This window comes from Hemibagrus wyckioides, linkage group LG06 (genome assembly GCF_019097595.1).
Source record: "Hemibagrus wyckioides isolate EC202008001 linkage group LG06, SWU_Hwy_1.0, whole genome shotgun sequence".
Taxonomy (NCBI): Eukaryota; Metazoa; Chordata; class Actinopteri; order Siluriformes; family Bagridae; genus Hemibagrus; species Hemibagrus wyckioides.
Window position 1 is genome coordinate 12,873,852 of NC_080715.1, and position 17,088 is coordinate 12,890,939.

Sequence of the window (17,088 nt, forward strand, 5' to 3'; positions counted from 1 at the left end):
ATTTTTGACCATTCCTCTAGAAGCACATTTGTGAGGTCAGGCACTTAGGCTGGACGAGAAGGTCTCCTTCTCTAATTCATCCCAAAGGTGTTCTATTGAGTGCAGGCCAGTCAAGTTCCTCCAATCCTTCCTGGTTGTGGCCTAGAATTTAGGACACTTCAGGAAAACTCCTAAATACTTTGCCTCTGGCACCCAGCTGAAACTGAGCTTCTGCTCCTTTTCAGTAAAGATACCTTATGTTGGATTAGTGAGGGTACCTTACAGTACAGAATAAACAGTACAGAAAATTATAAACTGGTCTTTAAAATAAACAAAAAAAACAAGTGAAAAGACACACAAGCATTAAATGAATACTCAGACACTGAATTCATCTGGAAAGGAAGCTCTGTTTATTTTCTGTGACAAAATCAGCAATACTGCTCAAAATACCCAAGTAAATCCCAACCGTTTATTAGACTCCTGAATGTCAGTAGTCTCATTCAGTTCCTTTATGCCCTGAGTAGTACTGCGTACATAACTGGGCAGCTGAACCCCTGATTGATCCTGAACTAGGTAACTCGGTCTAACACCTCCAAACGCAGGTCCAAGTCCTCCACCAATGCCCTTCTTCGAGGCCTTTTGCAGGAGGGTGGTGTTTCTCTGAGCCTCGCTAGCTTTCTCAATCACACCCTTGGCATACTTCTGAAACTCATTCTCCTCCTCTGCAATAAGCTCTGCCTTCCTCACCTCAAATTCCTGATCTTGTTTTTTCATTATCTGCTCCTGTGTGTACTTCTCAGCCTAGATGTAAACAAAATTGACCAGAAGTGTAGTTATGTTCTTGTTAAGTCTTTATGAAAACTAAATAAAAAATTTTGAGCTGACTTACCATCTGATGGACATGAGTGTCCTGTAGGAATATGGCTGCCTCTTTCATTTTCTGGACCTTGATATGCTGCTTTTGAAGGAAAATGAGATCTGATGCTTTCTTGGCATTAAGCATCTCAATAGCTTTCTGTTTCTCCTCTTGCTTTTTGTACTTCAGCTCTTTTTGCTAGATTGGTGTAAAAAGAGGCAAACATACACTTAAATGCCCCCAAAATAACCAATTAACAGAAACCATTTGAAATGAAGGCTTCAAAACATTAAAGGTACAATATTGTCTGGCTTTCACTCTGGATAGTTTAACATAGTTTACCACTGCTTCTCGGTGTTCATTAATACTCCTCAACATGGCTGCCTTCTTCTCTTCCTTCTCACGTTGTTGTTTATCCTGCTTGGCCTCAGCTTCTGCAGCTGCCTTGGAGATCAGCTCTTCTTCGTTGGTGGTTTGCTCTTGGTGATATGCTGCCAGTTTGTCAACAAGGGCTTCCCTGTGTCTCTGAACCTCTCTGTTTCAATAAATTATCATTAAACAAATATATAATGATACACTACATAGCCAAATGTATGTGGACACCTGACCATCACACCCATATACACCGACCAGGCATAACATTCTGAACACCTGCCAAATATTGTGTTGGTCCCCCTTTTGCTGCCAAAACGCAACAAACTGTGATGCACTGTGTATTCTGACACCTTTCTGTCAGAACCAGCATTAACTTCTTCAGCAGTTTGAGCAACAGTAGCTCATCTGTTGGATCAGCCAGCCTTCGCTCCCCACGTGCATCAATGAGCCTTGACCGTCCATGACCCTGTCGCCGGTTCACCACTGTTCCTTCCTTGGACCACTTTTGATAGATACTGACCACTGCAGACCGGGAACACCCCACAAGAACTGCAGTTTTGGAGATGCTCTGATCCAGTGGTCTAGCCATCACAATTTGTCCCTTCATCAAACTCACTCAAATCCTTACGCTTGTCCATTTTTCCTGCTTCTAACACATCAACTTTGAGGAGAAAATGTTCACTTGCTGCCTAATATATCCCACCCACTAACAGGTGCCATGATGAGGAGATAATCAGTGTTATTCACTTCACCTCTCACTGCTCATAATGTTATGCCTGATCAGTGTCTCCATAGTTTGAAGCACACAATTTTTTAGCATGTCTTGTATATTATAGCATTTAGTAATAAAATAAATGGCCCAAAGCTGTTCCAGCATGACAATAACTTTGTGTACAAAGTGAGCTCCATGAAAAAATGATTTTCTAAGGCAAATTCACCAAGCGGCAGAGAGAAGGTTGAGGTTTAAAAGCATTATTATAACTTTAAGTGTGAAATACAAATTTTCAAAAACGTCCAGATTTTGAGTACCTGAACATCTCTGCCTCTCTTTGTTTCCTGAGTTTCAACATTTTTTCTTTAGCTTTCACAAAAAGCTTTCGTCTCTCTTCTTCCAAATCTTGTTTCTCAGCCTCAGCCACTTGGCTGATTTTTTTGTTGGAAAGATGTTTCTGAATAAAGATTAAAAAAAAAAAAAATACAGGAGATTAGTTAGATTATTTTAGTGCAACATAGAAGTGGTTAAGATGATAAAAATAGATCACTATGCTTAAAGACATATTACAATATCACTATATTGATGTTATATAAGCACCACCACTACTGCATTCTGATCAGCATTCAATTGAAATAATATGATTAATAAAAATACAATAAATATAAATCCAATTTAAAAAAAAATCCTGCATGTACAAGTGATGAAGTACATCTAACAAGGATGTGCTAACTCTGGGCTGCTGGCTATGATTGTGATATGCGGTAGCCACATGTTTCATTTTAATGACGTTCATCTATCCAACCATTTCCTGTAAAGATTATCCAACACAGGGTTACGGGGAACCTGGAGCCTATCCCAGGGGGACTTGGGTAGATGGGGTGCCAATCCACTGCAGGGCACATTCACACACACATTAACATGCACACATTCATTCACACACTACAAACACTTTAGAGATGCAACACATGTCTTTGGACTGGGGAGGAAACCATAATACCCAGAAAAAAATCCCTGAAGCAGGAGGAGAACATGCAATATATATATATATATATATATATATATATTAAGATTTGAGAGAACAGACGCAGAACTGATTACTTGATAAGTCTCCATGATGTCTCTCTTCTCCTCTTGCTTCTTTTGCTCACGTGTGTTTTGTTCCTTTTTATAGAGCTCTTGGAACTGCTTGAGTTCCTCTGACTCTTTCTTCTTTTTCATCACCTCCTCCTCTCTTGCCTGCTCATGCTCCTTAATTCTAATAAACAAGGACACCATTATAGCACACGTGTTTCTCACTGGGCAAAAAGAGATAATATGCAGTGTTGGGGAGTAACTAGTTACATGTAATGGCGTTACGTAACTTAATTACAAAATAAATGTAACAGTAACTCGTTACAGTTACTTAGAAAAATATGTAATTAAAATTACAGTTACTTATGAAAATGTTAAAGATTACAAATAGAGTTACATCTGAATATTTTCTTTAAAAAAAACTAGTATATATTGAATGAAATTAATTTGTTGTTAGAGTTTGTTAAACCGGTGCTATTCTGATGATTTTGATTGGCTGATAAGTGATCGCCTCAGTCCCCTTTAAATTTCATATGAAAACGGAGGCCGACTTCGGCTCCTTGTGGTGGCTGTGCTTAAAATTAAATCAATATAATCTTAATTCAAGTGATGAAAAGATTTAAAATTCTAACAGTAAACAGAGTTGAGAACTACTGTAAGGTTAACCGTGCCTGGTATAAATGTTTGGAAATGATTTCATTGAAAATATCCATTAGAAACTTAAAGATAATCAAATGTAATCAGTTACTTTACTTTTATAAAGTAATTGAAAAGTTACACTACTTATTACATTTTAAACAGAGTAACTTGTAATCTGTAACCTATTACATTTCCATAGTAACCTACCCAACACTGATATGATAATATGTTACTAATTTTGACTTCTGATCGCAAAATGCAGACTCATTCTGTGTATAAGACAGCAAAACGTTGTGGTCTGTCAACTGTAACGTTTGTTACATCAAAAACTAATGTCTATAATACTGTGCATATATTGGTTTATCTGATACGTTACTGTTGTTTCAAACTCTCAGCAACCACCAGACTCTTCTGCTTCCTCTCCACAGCTTTCTGATGCTCCTGGTGTAAAGCCAGTGTATCTTTGTATGCAATCATGGCCAAGATCTCTTTATCTACATTTTTAGAGGCAATTTCTTTTCTTTTCTTCAGCTCAATCTGGGCCTCCCTCTCCTTCAGGACTTCAGTCATCAACAGGGCACTCTAAGGGGGAAGATATGAATTTAATAAGAAATTTAAAACAATAATTATATGAAGGAAATTACAAACAATATGATGTTGCATACAGTATATGTGATAAAAAGCATGACAAGAAATGCATATTCATATACTAACATGAAATCCTTTCACTCGGTCGATCTGGTAGTACTGCAGGGTTTTTGCCCTCTCGATTGCTTCTTTTCTTTTCATCTCTTGAAACTTTGCTTCCTCCAGGTCAATCTGCTTCCTTTCCTCCTCCTCAATTTCCTCTCTAATTTTCTTCGCCTCCAACTTCTTTTGCCGTTGTCCCTGTAAGTGCATGATCAATGCATAGATAGTTTCATAGAGACATTCATTCAATCTGTGGCACTCTAGATACATGGATATACACATATATGACAGCTTATTACTGTATATACTCTGTATGGACACTCAGTAGAAATTGTCTCAGTTAGTCCTACTTGATAGGTACTAACGGTAGGCCGTCTGTTGCTATATACAGTTTGTTAGCCCTGTGGTCAGAACCTTGGGACCATTAACACAAATTGTGCACAGAAATATTTTATACACTTCATACATGCAAGACAACATACAAGATGAACCAACAATGTTAGTGTGGCTAACAAGTGGCCAATTAATGCAGACTTTGTATACAAACCCCAGCACCACTGCTGTTTCTGAGTCAATCCTACCTGTGCCACCCACACACACACACACACACACACTACAGTGTAAATATCATTGCTAAGCTAATTATGTTTGACTTACAGCAATGGTGTTAGACCAGTTTTTGACAACTTCCTTGGAGCGTAGGTGGATGACCTCACGATCTCTCGCAACTGCAATGAGACGCTCCTGCTGTTTGTTCACATGATTCACACTGTCCTGAATGCGCCTCCATTCTGATGTGGGCAACACGGTCACTTTGCGCAGGTCTACAGGTAAATTTGGTTTATTGTTCACCTCTACTGAGTTAACTGTTGGAGAAAAGATGTAGGTCAATGTGTAAATTACTACAGCCTGACTCTCTAATTGTAAACACTTTTAACCACTGGAAGACAATAAAAACCAAAGTTTTGGGGGATGTTCTTAACACTGAATGTTCTTTTGAAGGATACTCAAACTTTTTTTTCTTCAGTAGTGTTAGGACATACGCTATATTGCCAAAAGTTTTGGGACACCCCTCCAAATCATTACATTCAGGGGTTTGGCTTGGCCCCTTAGTTCCGGTAAAAGGAACTCTTAATGCTTCAGCATACCAAGATATTTTGGACAATTTCATGCTCCCAAATTTGTGGGAACAGTATGGGGATGACCCCTTCCTGTTCCAGCATGACTGCACACCAGTGCATAAAGCAAGGTCCATAAAGCCAGTCCAAAATTGGGATGTCTGCCTTTACATGCACACGAATTTAATATGGAGTTGGCCCGCTCTTTCTGGCCCGCTCTTGGCCCATTTTATTCCTAATTAGGGTCACAGGGGTCTCCTGGAGCCTATCCCAGAGCGCCCTGGACAGGTCAGCAGTCGATATAGCAGACAATGCTCACACTTCGGGCAATTTAGAATTACCAATCAACCTAATATACATGTTTCTGGACTGTGGGAGGAAACCGGAGTACCCGGAGTGAACCCACACAGGCACGAGGAATACATTCATTGTTCTAACCCGGGATTCGAACCCATATTGTATCATCTGTTGCATTAATTAGGAAGTGTTATATTATGCAGTAAGCAAAATAGTCTGAATAAATAGAAAAATAAATCGCTGGGCCAAAGTCAACCAAACAACTAAATAATGTAACGTCAGCTAACTTAGCCACGCTAGCATGTGTCTATTCACTCACCTTTTCTACTTGACCCGTTTCCTCGTGCATACTCAACAGACGCAGAAGCTACCGACATTTTACACACGGTTATTTTAATTAAACACGTTAAAAAAAAACAGTCGATATCTCCTACGAGAGCATAAAACGCCCACGCAAAACGCTTATTTGTTTATTTATGTATTTATTTGGCTCGTGCTAGGAAATAGTTTAGACGCTGCCAGGGGTTTTCTATCCAACTTTTTTGGTGTTGCTTAGCAACAAGGTTTACAAACCACTCGGTATCCTCTGGCAACCTCTCGAGCCCAAGAGCAAACACACGTCACGGAAAGGGCGCGCCGAGCATGTGCACAAGCACAAGTGGGTTCAATCAGTTGCAAAGAGTACATTAAATAGACATCCAGATCTAAAATCACTAAAAACACTGATATTTTATTAACATTAAATAAAGACATCCAGATCTAAAATCACTAACATTTTATCAACTTGTTAAAAGGTTATGATGGAACAGATAGCATAAATAAATAAATAAATAAATAAATAAATAAATAAATAAATAAATAAATAAATAGTCATCATCATAACAAAAATAATCATGTTTATTTACACACACAAACACACACACACAACCATACATGGACTAATATGCACACACACACACACACACACACACACACACACACACGCTGTTCACTTCAATACAAAAACCTTTACACCTGCTCATTTATGCAGTTGTGCAATCTCAAACCTATTTAGAATTTTTTTTTGTCTGGCTTTCATCACCGAAGTGTTTCCACACCCACAGAACTGTTTTCCACTCAGTGTTTTTTGTTTTGTTTTGTTTTGTTTTGTCTTTTAAATCAGACTGTGTAAACACTAGACACTGTTGTGTGTGAAAATCCCAGGAGATCAGCAGGTTCTGAAATACTGAAACCAGCCCATCTGGCACCAACAATCTTGATGTGAGTCAGAGAGATCAACCGTTTTCCCCCATTCTGATTTTATTATTTATATAAACATTGATTTTAGCCCTTGAACAATATCTGCAGGATTTTATGCATTATGTTGCCGCCACATGACTGGCTGGTTGGATAACAGTACAAGGCATTGAGGTTATCCTAATAAAGTGGATGGTGACTTTCATTTTGGAATGTAAGTCATAGCGCAAAACAAAATCTTATAGCGCATATAAAAGGTTTTAAAAAATAGTTTTGTTAACAAAGGGTGACATAAGAAGAGCAGTGCAGTGTGTAACAGTGCCACCTTGCAGCTCAGGTCCCTGGTCCAGTTTCCTCCATATCCACTGTGACCCTGACCAGGATAAAGCACTTATTTAAGATGAATGATCCTTAAGAACTAAATGGTTCAACTAAAAAATACTGCTGAATATTTAAAGTGCAAAAATATATTTAATAAGAAAAGACACAAGAGGGTAAATTAGTACATTTTGAAAATAAAAAAAACCCCACAAAGTTTGAATACTTAATCATCTTTGTAATATTATTACAGAATTTAGAGGGAAATTATTTATCTGTGTGTCTGCTGCTCATTTCACATCATGTCATGTGTCAGTGAAATAAGATCTAGGTCTAGACCAACTTTAAATGTATAGGTTTTTAGGAAACTACACTAGTCAGGTACAACATTATGACCACCTGCCTAATATTGTGTTGGTCCCCCTTTTGCTGTCAAAACAGTCCTGACCCGTCATGCACTGTGTATTCTGACACCTTTCTTTCAGAACCAGCATTAACTTCTTCAGCAGTTTGAGCAACAGTAGCTCGTCTGTTTGATTGGATCACACAGGCCAACCTTTGCTCCCAACGTGCATCATTGACCCTTGGCCACCCATGACCCTGTCACCGGTTCTCCACTGTTCCTTCCTTGGTCCACTTTTGATAGATAATGACCACTGCAGACCGGGAACACCCCACAAGAGCTGCAGTTTTGGAGATGCTCTGATCCAGTCGTCTAGCCATCACAACTTGGCCCTTGTCAAACTCACTCAAATCCTTATGCTTGCCCATTTTTTCTGCTTCTAACACACCAACTTTGAGGACAAAATGTTCACTTGCTGCCTAATATATCCCACCCACTAACAGGTGCCATGATGAGGAGATAATCAGTGTTATTCACTTCATAACATTATGAAGTGTTATTCATAATGTTATGCCTGATCAGTGTATAATTAATTGTATGCTGGTGCTCTTCTGCCTCTTCTTTCAACTAATATTCTTCTTTTTTGACTTTTTACTGTTTGCTTTGTTACTCTGCTGCAAATTCTCTCTTTTTGTTTGGCCAGTGTCTTTCACACAATCAATCACACAAAGAAAGTCACAGCTAGCAGTAGATTATTTTAAGTAGTACTGAATGCATTGGATTAAAGGCTTTGTACAAGACTCAATAGGGAGCATGTTGCAGAACTAGTTTAATTAATGCACAGCTCAAAGAAACAGAGAACAGTTTCAAAAGGGGCAGATGAGAGAAGGAAGTCAGATTCTTGTTATGACAATCTCTGTCTCCAGGTCTTATTAGAAATGAGGACAAATGGTCTTGCAAGTTTGCGGTTGCTGGGGTTGTTTCCCACCTTGTGGATAGGCTCCAGTGTCCCTGTGACTAAAAAAAAGGCACCTTTTTCTTATTGCACTTTTCTTATTGCAGGTCTGGATGTGTGATGTCCTATAATCCCGAGTGTGTTGTGCATGTATGCTGTAGCATGGGGCTAGAAGAAACATTATTTCATCGCCACTGTGTGATGGCCGAGAACTATCTTGCTGACCTGATAACCAACCTTATTGATAATAAATAAACATATTTATTGACCTGCAATAATGAAGGAATGAATTGGTTTGCAAAAAAAATCCTTTGTGCTTTTCATGGTGGTAAGGGAGTCGCACTCAAGTGTATACACAGGACACGCATAAATATTCCCTTATAGTTCATTAGGCTAATTAGTCATATGCTTGATTGTCTCACAGAAAAGACTCCATATTTGTTCCTTTTATTAGATCTCACAAAAACTATTTTCTATCTCACTATATATATATATATATCTATCATGTGCTACCAGTCAGTCAACTTCCATGAAGATTTTTTGTAATTAGTATTTCTGGTCTGGCTGGTGTTTTTTGTGGTTAGGGGCGTGGCTACACTTTCAGACAAGCTCCTCCCCCATAGATCCAAGTGATCTTGACACAAAATCATTGCGCACACACACACACACACTCTCACGTGCCCAGAAGCTTCAGCAAGTTGCGTCCTACAAGATTAGAGAAATGACTCCGGTTGCAATCAAGCGCGTTTTAATAAGCGAAAGTGTGGATCCATGCTGCAAGAAGATATTGCAAGAAAATGGAATTGAAGTCACTGAAAGAACAGATATGAACAAAGATGAGCTGAAAGCGCAGATTAAGGTAACGTCTTTAAATTGTTTTTTATTTTTTACGTTAACCCTGTGTTCTTGGTTAGATTTCTTTCGATGCCTTTTGTTAATTCCCAAGCCTGTTTATCCGTCACAAACTCCGAGCCCCGCCATTGCCGCCTCCTTCTCCACTTCACAGAGTCTGATGTAACATCAGCAACCCTTACAGAGCGACTTGCATACAGATTAGCTCTGAACTCTAATGAATGGAGGTCCAGGCTGTATCCCAAACCAGTATTGCATACGCAGCTGTTTAGTTTTTCCGCCTTCTTTTAAAATAAAATAAAATTCCGCACAATATTCACTACATTCTGCGTGGGTGAAAGCAGATTTAACGTGTTCACACATGAGAATGATTTGTTATTGTTGAGACTACCACTTCTGTCAACAGCTCAGAGTACTGCATCACCTACATCTCTAACCCTTGGCTATACTCCACATGTCATACTGAACTTTCCTCTTTATCACCATTAGGAATTTGATGGTCTCGTTGTCCGGTCAGCTACCAAAGTGAGCGCTGACGTCATCGAATCCGCCGGGAGCTTGAAGCTGATTGGACGAGCTGGAACCGGCGTGGACAACGTGGACGTGGAGGCGGCCACCAAGAAAGGCATCATTGTCATGAAGTAATGAAAAGCAGTAGCTGGGAATAGAGTGGCATTTTTAAGTGATCGTGCCCTGACTTGCATTGTATTGAAATGTGCCTGATAAACTCTTAGGCTTTACTTGAGTAATTATTTCATTGTGCAGTCCCAGTTTGACTGCTAGTATATCTATTTTTGAGCTACATCCTTCGGAGATAAACGATCGAGAAGTATTATAGCACTACATTTACATTTCTGGCATTTGGCAGATGCCCTCATCCAGAGTGACTTATAATTTATCTAATTTTTTAAACAACTGAGGGTTGAAAGCCTTGCTTAGGGGCCCAGAGGTGGCAGCTTGGTGGACCTGGGATTTACAACCTTTCCGATCAGTAGTCCAACATGTTAATCACTAAGCTACTACGGCACTTAGTAGACAGACTGTTGCTTTTATTCTCCTTATCACATATTACATATTACACATATCACTCCTTATTACATATTCGTATTATTCAAGGATACTTATTTCAGCTGTGATTTAAAAAAAAATTGCATAACCCAACTGATAGACATCATACGGTATACACCTAATATCCCTGCGTAGATCTGTGTTGTCTTTAAGTAATCAGGACCTGATATTGACTTAGACTTTGATTGATATTGAGTTAGTCCAGTTTATCTCTGTCTGTAAAATTGAATATGAAATATGTGTATGGATGATTATAAGTGTATCTTTGTTAAATAACATTTTAAACTTTGTTTTAAATGCTGTGAAATGTCCCTCTGAATGAGCAGTTAGTATAAAAATTATATTAGAACAAGAATATTAAAAAATTACATTTTTTGTATGAAAAACAGCCAGCAGGACTGTCAGAGCTGCAGTTATAGAAAACTAATCTAGCACTTTCTTAACAATTACACTGGAAACATAAAATTGAATATATTTTGCACAATATTGTACAGTTGTACTTGCATACCAGTGTGAGTTTATGCATCATCCTGAGGCATCTAGTTGATGGTTTGGTATGTTATTAAATTTACAGCACTCCAAGTGGCAACACAATCAGTGCTGCTGAACTGACCTGCGCCCTTGTGATGAGTTTATCGAGGTAAGACCTTGCGACTGAGATAAACTTGTTGCAATATACAGTCAAGTAAATGCAACCAATTATAACATAATAACATAATCTTTAACAAATAATGTAATGTATTTTTTTTTGTAGAAATGTTCCACAAGCTGCTATGTCGATGAAGGCAGGAAACTGGGATCGTAAAAAGGTGCTGCCATGAATTAATTTGAAAGTAATTTGCTGTTAATTGTGTTAGCTCTGTTTGAGCAATTTGGCATGTTGTGTAATTACAGACATCTTTGTGTCCTCTATGTTCGTTCAGTCATCACTAATTAGATCGGATCCATTGGGTACATTATGCCTCAGGCTTTCAGTGCAGTTTAATGAATGTCTTGTTGATTTCGCAGTTCATGGGTACAGAGTTGTATGGCAAAACCCTTGGTATACTTGGTCTTGGGAGAATTGGGAAAGAGGTGGCGACTAGAATGCAGTCTTTTGGAATGAGGGTATGATGAGCTCCTCTGTGTTATTTCTGTTAGAGATTTATCTAAAGATGTTATACCTTGTCTAAGGGCAGTTTAGTGATGTGGCACATTTTTTTTCCTGCCAGACCATTGGTTATGATCCCATTACTCCTCCAGAGGTGTCTAAGAGCTGGGGGGTGGAGCAGATGTCTCTGGAGGAGCTCTGGCCCCAGTGCGATTATATCACCGTGCATACGCCTCTCATGCCCTCCACTGCAGGTGAGTGTGTCATTAAGGTGGTAGGAGAGGAGGTGCTATTTTAATTATAGATACGTATAATCAGTTATAACAACTAAAATAGCAATCTTTATTTAGCTTACACTAACATTTGTGGCATTTAGCATTATTATTATTATAGCAGGGAGTACTCAGATGTGTGTCTTTGCTTCCCCTGGTTCTTATTATTAAGAGTTAAGAATACATTATTCAACACTTGAAAATTTATATGAAATATAATTTAACTCCTTTTGTTTGTTTTTAAAGAATTGGATTTAGCATAATCCACATGATGACCACATAGACACCTAATACAGCATGTTGTATGAATTGTTGTCTGCACCCGATATTGATTTCGTTTGCAGAGGCTTCGATGTCTTGTAAACTTTTTCATTTATATTGATAGTTAGGTAGTTTCAGTACTGATAATATTTCTTAGTAGTGGATTCAAAGACTCAAGGCTTACTAAAGATCTTTGAGTCACAACTTCCTGCACATGCTCTTGGTTATTTCAAGTAGTAGCTTTAAAATAGGCAGTTTATATAAATATGAAAAGTCTTTAAATAGTAGCAATGCAGATGTGTCTACACTCACTCTCTCTCACAGTCTCTCTCACTCTCTTGCACACTCACTCTCTCTCCATCCATCCCTCCCTCTCTCACTCTCTATCTGACTTTCAACCTTGATTGATCACAGGATTGCTGAGCGATGCCTCATTTGCTAAATGTAAGAGAGGCATGAAGGTGGTGAATTGTGCCCGTGGAGGCATCATTGATGAAGCTGCTTTGCTAAGAGCTCTGGAGTCTGGTCAGTGTGGAGGAGCAGGTCTGGATGTGTTTGTAGAGGTGAGACTTGCCTGATAATTTATCTTAGGAATATTAATGCACTGATGTACTTCCCTATAAGATTAAACAGTGTAACCCAAGCATAGTCTTCTAATTTGTGCAGGAGTCTTCAAACCTAGTATAAGCACAAAACTTTCTGTCCCATAAATAAAATGCTACTAAAAAGACTAAGATGAGAAACTGCTTTTAGTGAAACTCTGCAATAAGAATCATTCTCTAGTGCCACCATTTTACATTAAACTTGTTTTAAAAGTTCTAAATTTATGTTGTAGAAATATGTTGTAGAATAACAGATTAAGTAGATATTAAAGCCAATATGGAGAAGTGTGTTAAAGTGTATTTCTATATTTGAACATGACGGTGGTGATGATGATCATGGTGGTGGTGGTTATGTGTGGTGTTGGTTTAGGAGCCTCCTAAGGACCGAACCCTGGTGAACCACCCTAATGTGATTAGCTGCCCACATCTGGGGGCCAGCACGAAGGAGGCTCAGGCTCGCTGTGGTCAAGACATTGCACTGCAGATTGTGGACATGGTCAAAGGAAAAGCATTAGTGGGAGCGGTGAGATTTTCCTAAAACAGTAACACTATTACATTTGGAATGTGGAAATGTACCACTTGTATATATATTGTATCGTTAGGAATATTTTATACAAAATTTTTAATAGAAGTACAATGTGTCTCTAAAGCATACAGTGTCTGTATAATATGCCTTTAATCCACATAAGAACAATATTATTCTCATAATTGTAGATTATGTCCATTGATATAAATTCTTGGTGAACTAGGCTGCATTCTAAATAAAGTATTATGTTTGCAAATCCTTTTAATTATGGCTAAAAAGGATGCATGACTATAATTACATATCTTCAACATCACTGATAAGAGTTCATGTGGCATGTGCAGGTGAATGCACAGGTTCTGGCTAGCACCTTTACCCCTGAGTCACAGCAATGGATCAGGCTGGGGGAGGCCTTGGGCAAATTGCTGAAGGTCTGCAACTCCACTGAACAGCCCTATGACCAAGTCTACATCACCACTGAAGGTGGGTCAAGTGCACAAACACATGAAACACAAGGAACAAATTACACACAAATTACAACTGTGTGAAATACCCAATTGGTACCTTGTTTTTTTAGCAGCTACTTAGTACCCTCTAGTGTTATAAGGATTTACTACATACTTTTTAAAAATTTCAAAGAAACAGTCACCCCCTTCCTTCAGTATATTATATTTTCTTGAAGAGCTGGATGGAAAGGATCTGATCACTGTGTTTTATTATGTTTCCATTCAGGAGAGTGTTTGAAGAAATCACTCGAGTTTCTGAGCTCAGCAGCTGTTGTTGGACTGATGGCTAAAAGCTCTGAGAATGGCCTTAACCTGGTGAATGCTCTCATGCTAGCAGAGGAGACAGGAATAACAGTAAGGACTTGCTGCCTACATGTTCCTCCTGACTGTCTTATTGAAAAGCAAGTCCAAAATCCCTAAGGCTTAGGTTTTACATTGTTCTATGTTAGTGAATAAAGTGCAGTATTTTATGCCTAAAGTTATGGTTTGTAGAAACGTTTTTCAAAATGTCAGAAAAGACAAGCATAGTGACAAATTTGCATCTTTATTTTTGCTCCGAAGTTTCAAACTAATATGACTAATAGGAAAACACATCAAAGATTTAAAAATCATTTTCTACTTGTAATCACCCTTTTGTTTGGACTGTACTACTCAAAATGCATGCCTGGTCCATTACTACGACAACCTGTGTGATTACATATCAGACAAATTGAGTTTTATCACTAATTTTCAATGCAGAGACACTAAACACTTTGAATAAATCAATACAAAAAATATATATTTTAAGAATTAAATTAATCTTACCTGCTGTCTGAACATAGCCTTTGATTGACCTAGTTTGTCCTAGTCTGAAGCAAGTGTGTAATTTTAGCCACATTCCTCTGAAATCTTTCAACAGATTAAAAAAGATCACATTGATGGGCATGAAGCTAAAGCCACCTGCATGTTGGAGGCCTCTGTGAATGGCAGTGTTTATAAAGTCTCTGGCTCGGTGCAGACCGTTGTACCAGTTCTTTTGCAGCTGAATGGCAGTGTGTTCAGACAGCCAGTGCCTCTCTCTGGAAACCTGTTATTTTTCAGGGCTGCAACTTCACCTCAGCTCCTGCCTTCTGTTACTGGTAAGTTAACTAATGCCAAATTAATTAAATTGGGTCCTAGATGAATTATCCAAGATGGTCAATACTGTGTAGGGCTTTTCACACTGTGCTTAACCCTGGCTTATCTTCATCCTAAACCATTCCCAGCCCTTGGTAGAGTAATGTTTCACACGGAATTTAGAAGCGGGGTTAACATTGCTTTTTGCCCAGGGTCTGAATAACTGGATGACATCCTGCCCTATGAAGACACCAATGTGATATGAAATAAGTGAACTATATGAAGAAATTAAAATAATTTCTGTGTCTCATCAGATGCAAAAGTGCAAGACAAGCTGTTATTATAACTGGTTGCATTCTGTGTATTTCCAGTCATGGTGTTTGACACTACAAATATGCAAATAAGAACATTACCCCAGGGTTTAGGAATGTCCAGTCTGAAAGGTCAGATTATGAATACTCAGGATTAACCGTTAACCCTGGGTAAAGTATCAGGAGGATGAAAAAAGAGCTCAAGATTTCCTTTATCCAGCATTTTGAATGACCCAGGGTTTACTTTTTCAAGTGGGAAAAGCCCATATGTTCTAATCTAAGATTAAATCAGCAATGCAAACTTTGTTTGTCTCTTTCAGGTGTGCTGGCAGCGGCCAGTGTCGAAATTGATCACTTCCATGCCTCCAGTGCCTCTGGTGGTGATCAGTGGTTCTGCGTGGGGATTTCCTGCCTCCTGAAAGACCTGGGCACTCTCATGCCCCTGGTGAAAGAGGCAGCACAACTTACTGTATAAGTTCCTGCTAACTGGATGTTTGTGGGAATCTTCTGTAGCATTCCAGTGTCTTAGATATCTAAGTATTTGAAAGGTTGTTCCAGTCCTGGGGATTTCTAACATAATTGTTCCTGCTCATTACTGAAGGAATACGCCTGCATTTTTCATCTAAATCTGTCCTTTGCATTTGTAACATGCTGTAGTTACTATGGAAAGAACAGTTCTCATAATTGTTTACTGACAGTCCAAAGAGGGTTTTAAGCTTCTGCTGTAAGTGATAAAGGATATGTATTGAAATTGTGGTTATGATAATATGCTGCTGAATGCTCTAGAAGGATAGTAGGTTGAAAGTACATTGGACAAATCTTTTGACCGTTTCACAAATTGTGGTGGGAGTGTCCAGAGCAAGATTTAAAATCATGGAGGGCAGGAAATCCCTAGGTCTGGAGGTGTGAAATTTGATCTAACACAAGCACATCTTGCACTTGCTGCACAGGTTCTCAACCCTGATCCTGGACATTATTAGTGTTTTGCTTTCTCAAACACGCACACACTTCAACTCAAGAATAGCTGTCAATAAGCCGATTAGCTGAATCAGTTGTGTTGAATGTAAGGAAAACACTAAAATGTGCAGGACACAGTGTACTCCAGGACCAAGGTTTAGAACCTGTGTTAGTGCAATATAGAATTACGTTCAGCTTAAAACTCAGTTTAGGTTCCATGTGGTGTGTGTTTGTCAGTGTAGCGCTTTGTTAGCTACATTTTCTGATCCATTAAATAGCACTCCTAACAAGACTTAGCAGTGATATTTATCTAGCAAAGCAGTTAATAAAGGATGGATGGATGCTTGGATGATGCCTAATTGATTCCTCAGACTCCATCCTCAGGGCTGGAATCTTTCGTTTCATTTCACTGATTAAAAACAAAGTATTCAATTTGTCAGTTTTGATAGATGGGGTGGAGTAGAGAAATCACTGCCCTGCTTGACTCTAGTCTGTCCAAAAGAGGGTTTGGGGAATCCTAAGCTACATTTTCATGACATTTATTCAGTTCTGTACAGAACATTCGGCTCCATGGCTCAGCAGGTAGCATTGCTGAGTTAGATCCTGAGCTCAAGTTACCACCTGTGATATTTTCCATTTCTCTTTGCCTTCATTTGGGTTTGATCTCTCATGCCTGGGATGGGCTCAGGATTCATCACAGTCCTGACCAGGATAAAGTGCTTACTGAAGATGAATGAATGATTGATTGAACTCAACAGTTAATTAATAGGCTAGATGTGATGGAGTAGAAGATCACCACACTGCTGGACTACATTTCACCTGACACTAAGCTGGTTTTGTAATAGGTTTTAAAACGGTCTAACACTACATAGTTGAACAATAAGCTCATTTGTACTCATGTAATGCAGATTGTGAATGATTAAAAGCAATGCGACAAATAATTGTGTGTTTTATATCAT

The 17,088-nt window shown here is 38.7% G+C and overlaps 2 protein-coding genes and 1 long non-coding RNA gene across 4 annotated transcripts; 2 read left to right on the forward strand and 1 right to left on the reverse strand.

The window, feature by feature from the left end:
• Nucleotides 1-377: 377 nt before the first annotated feature.
• cfap210 (cilia and flagella associated protein 210) lies at nucleotides 378-6,315 on the reverse strand. Of its 2 annotated transcripts, none has more exons than XM_058392288.1 (9): nucleotides 6,060-6,315; nucleotides 4,983-5,149; nucleotides 4,350-4,523; nucleotides 4,012-4,217; nucleotides 3,024-3,180; nucleotides 2,240-2,379; nucleotides 1,178-1,370; nucleotides 869-1,033; nucleotides 378-780 (listed from the first exon to the last, which is right to left on the reverse strand). In XM_058392288.1, the coding sequence occupies exons 1-9, from the start codon at nucleotides 6,115-6,117 to the stop codon at nucleotides 421-423; spliced, it is 1,620 nt and encodes a 539-aa protein (XP_058248271.1). In that variant the 5' UTR covers nucleotides 6,118-6,315; the 3' UTR covers nucleotides 378-420. The 2 variants fall into 2 exon arrangements, with proteins under 2 accessions (XP_058248271.1, XP_058248270.1); XM_058392287.1 differs by having other exon boundaries at nucleotides 4,983-5,191; nucleotides 6,060-6,314.
• On the forward strand, nucleotides 5,043-8,688 carry LOC131354535 (uncharacterized). The gene is made up of 3 exons (XR_009204765.1): nucleotides 5,043-5,155; nucleotides 6,903-7,000; nucleotides 7,780-8,688. It is a non-coding gene; the product is annotated as an uncharacterized LOC131354535 (long non-coding RNA).
• A 540-nt stretch (nucleotides 8,689-9,228) lies between these two features.
• Nucleotides 9,229-17,070, forward strand: phgdh (phosphoglycerate dehydrogenase). Its single transcript, XM_058392289.1, has 12 exons — nucleotides 9,229-9,451; nucleotides 9,934-10,085; nucleotides 11,087-11,152; nucleotides 11,267-11,321; nucleotides 11,521-11,619; nucleotides 11,724-11,856; nucleotides 12,550-12,698; nucleotides 13,108-13,260; nucleotides 13,605-13,743; nucleotides 13,993-14,120; nucleotides 14,665-14,884; nucleotides 15,493-17,070. The coding sequence occupies exons 1-12, from the start codon at nucleotides 9,314-9,316 to the stop codon at nucleotides 15,645-15,647; spliced, it is 1,587 nt and encodes a 528-aa protein (XP_058248272.1). The 5' UTR covers nucleotides 9,229-9,313; the 3' UTR covers nucleotides 15,648-17,070.
• The last annotated feature ends 18 nt before the right edge of the window (nucleotides 17,071-17,088 follow it).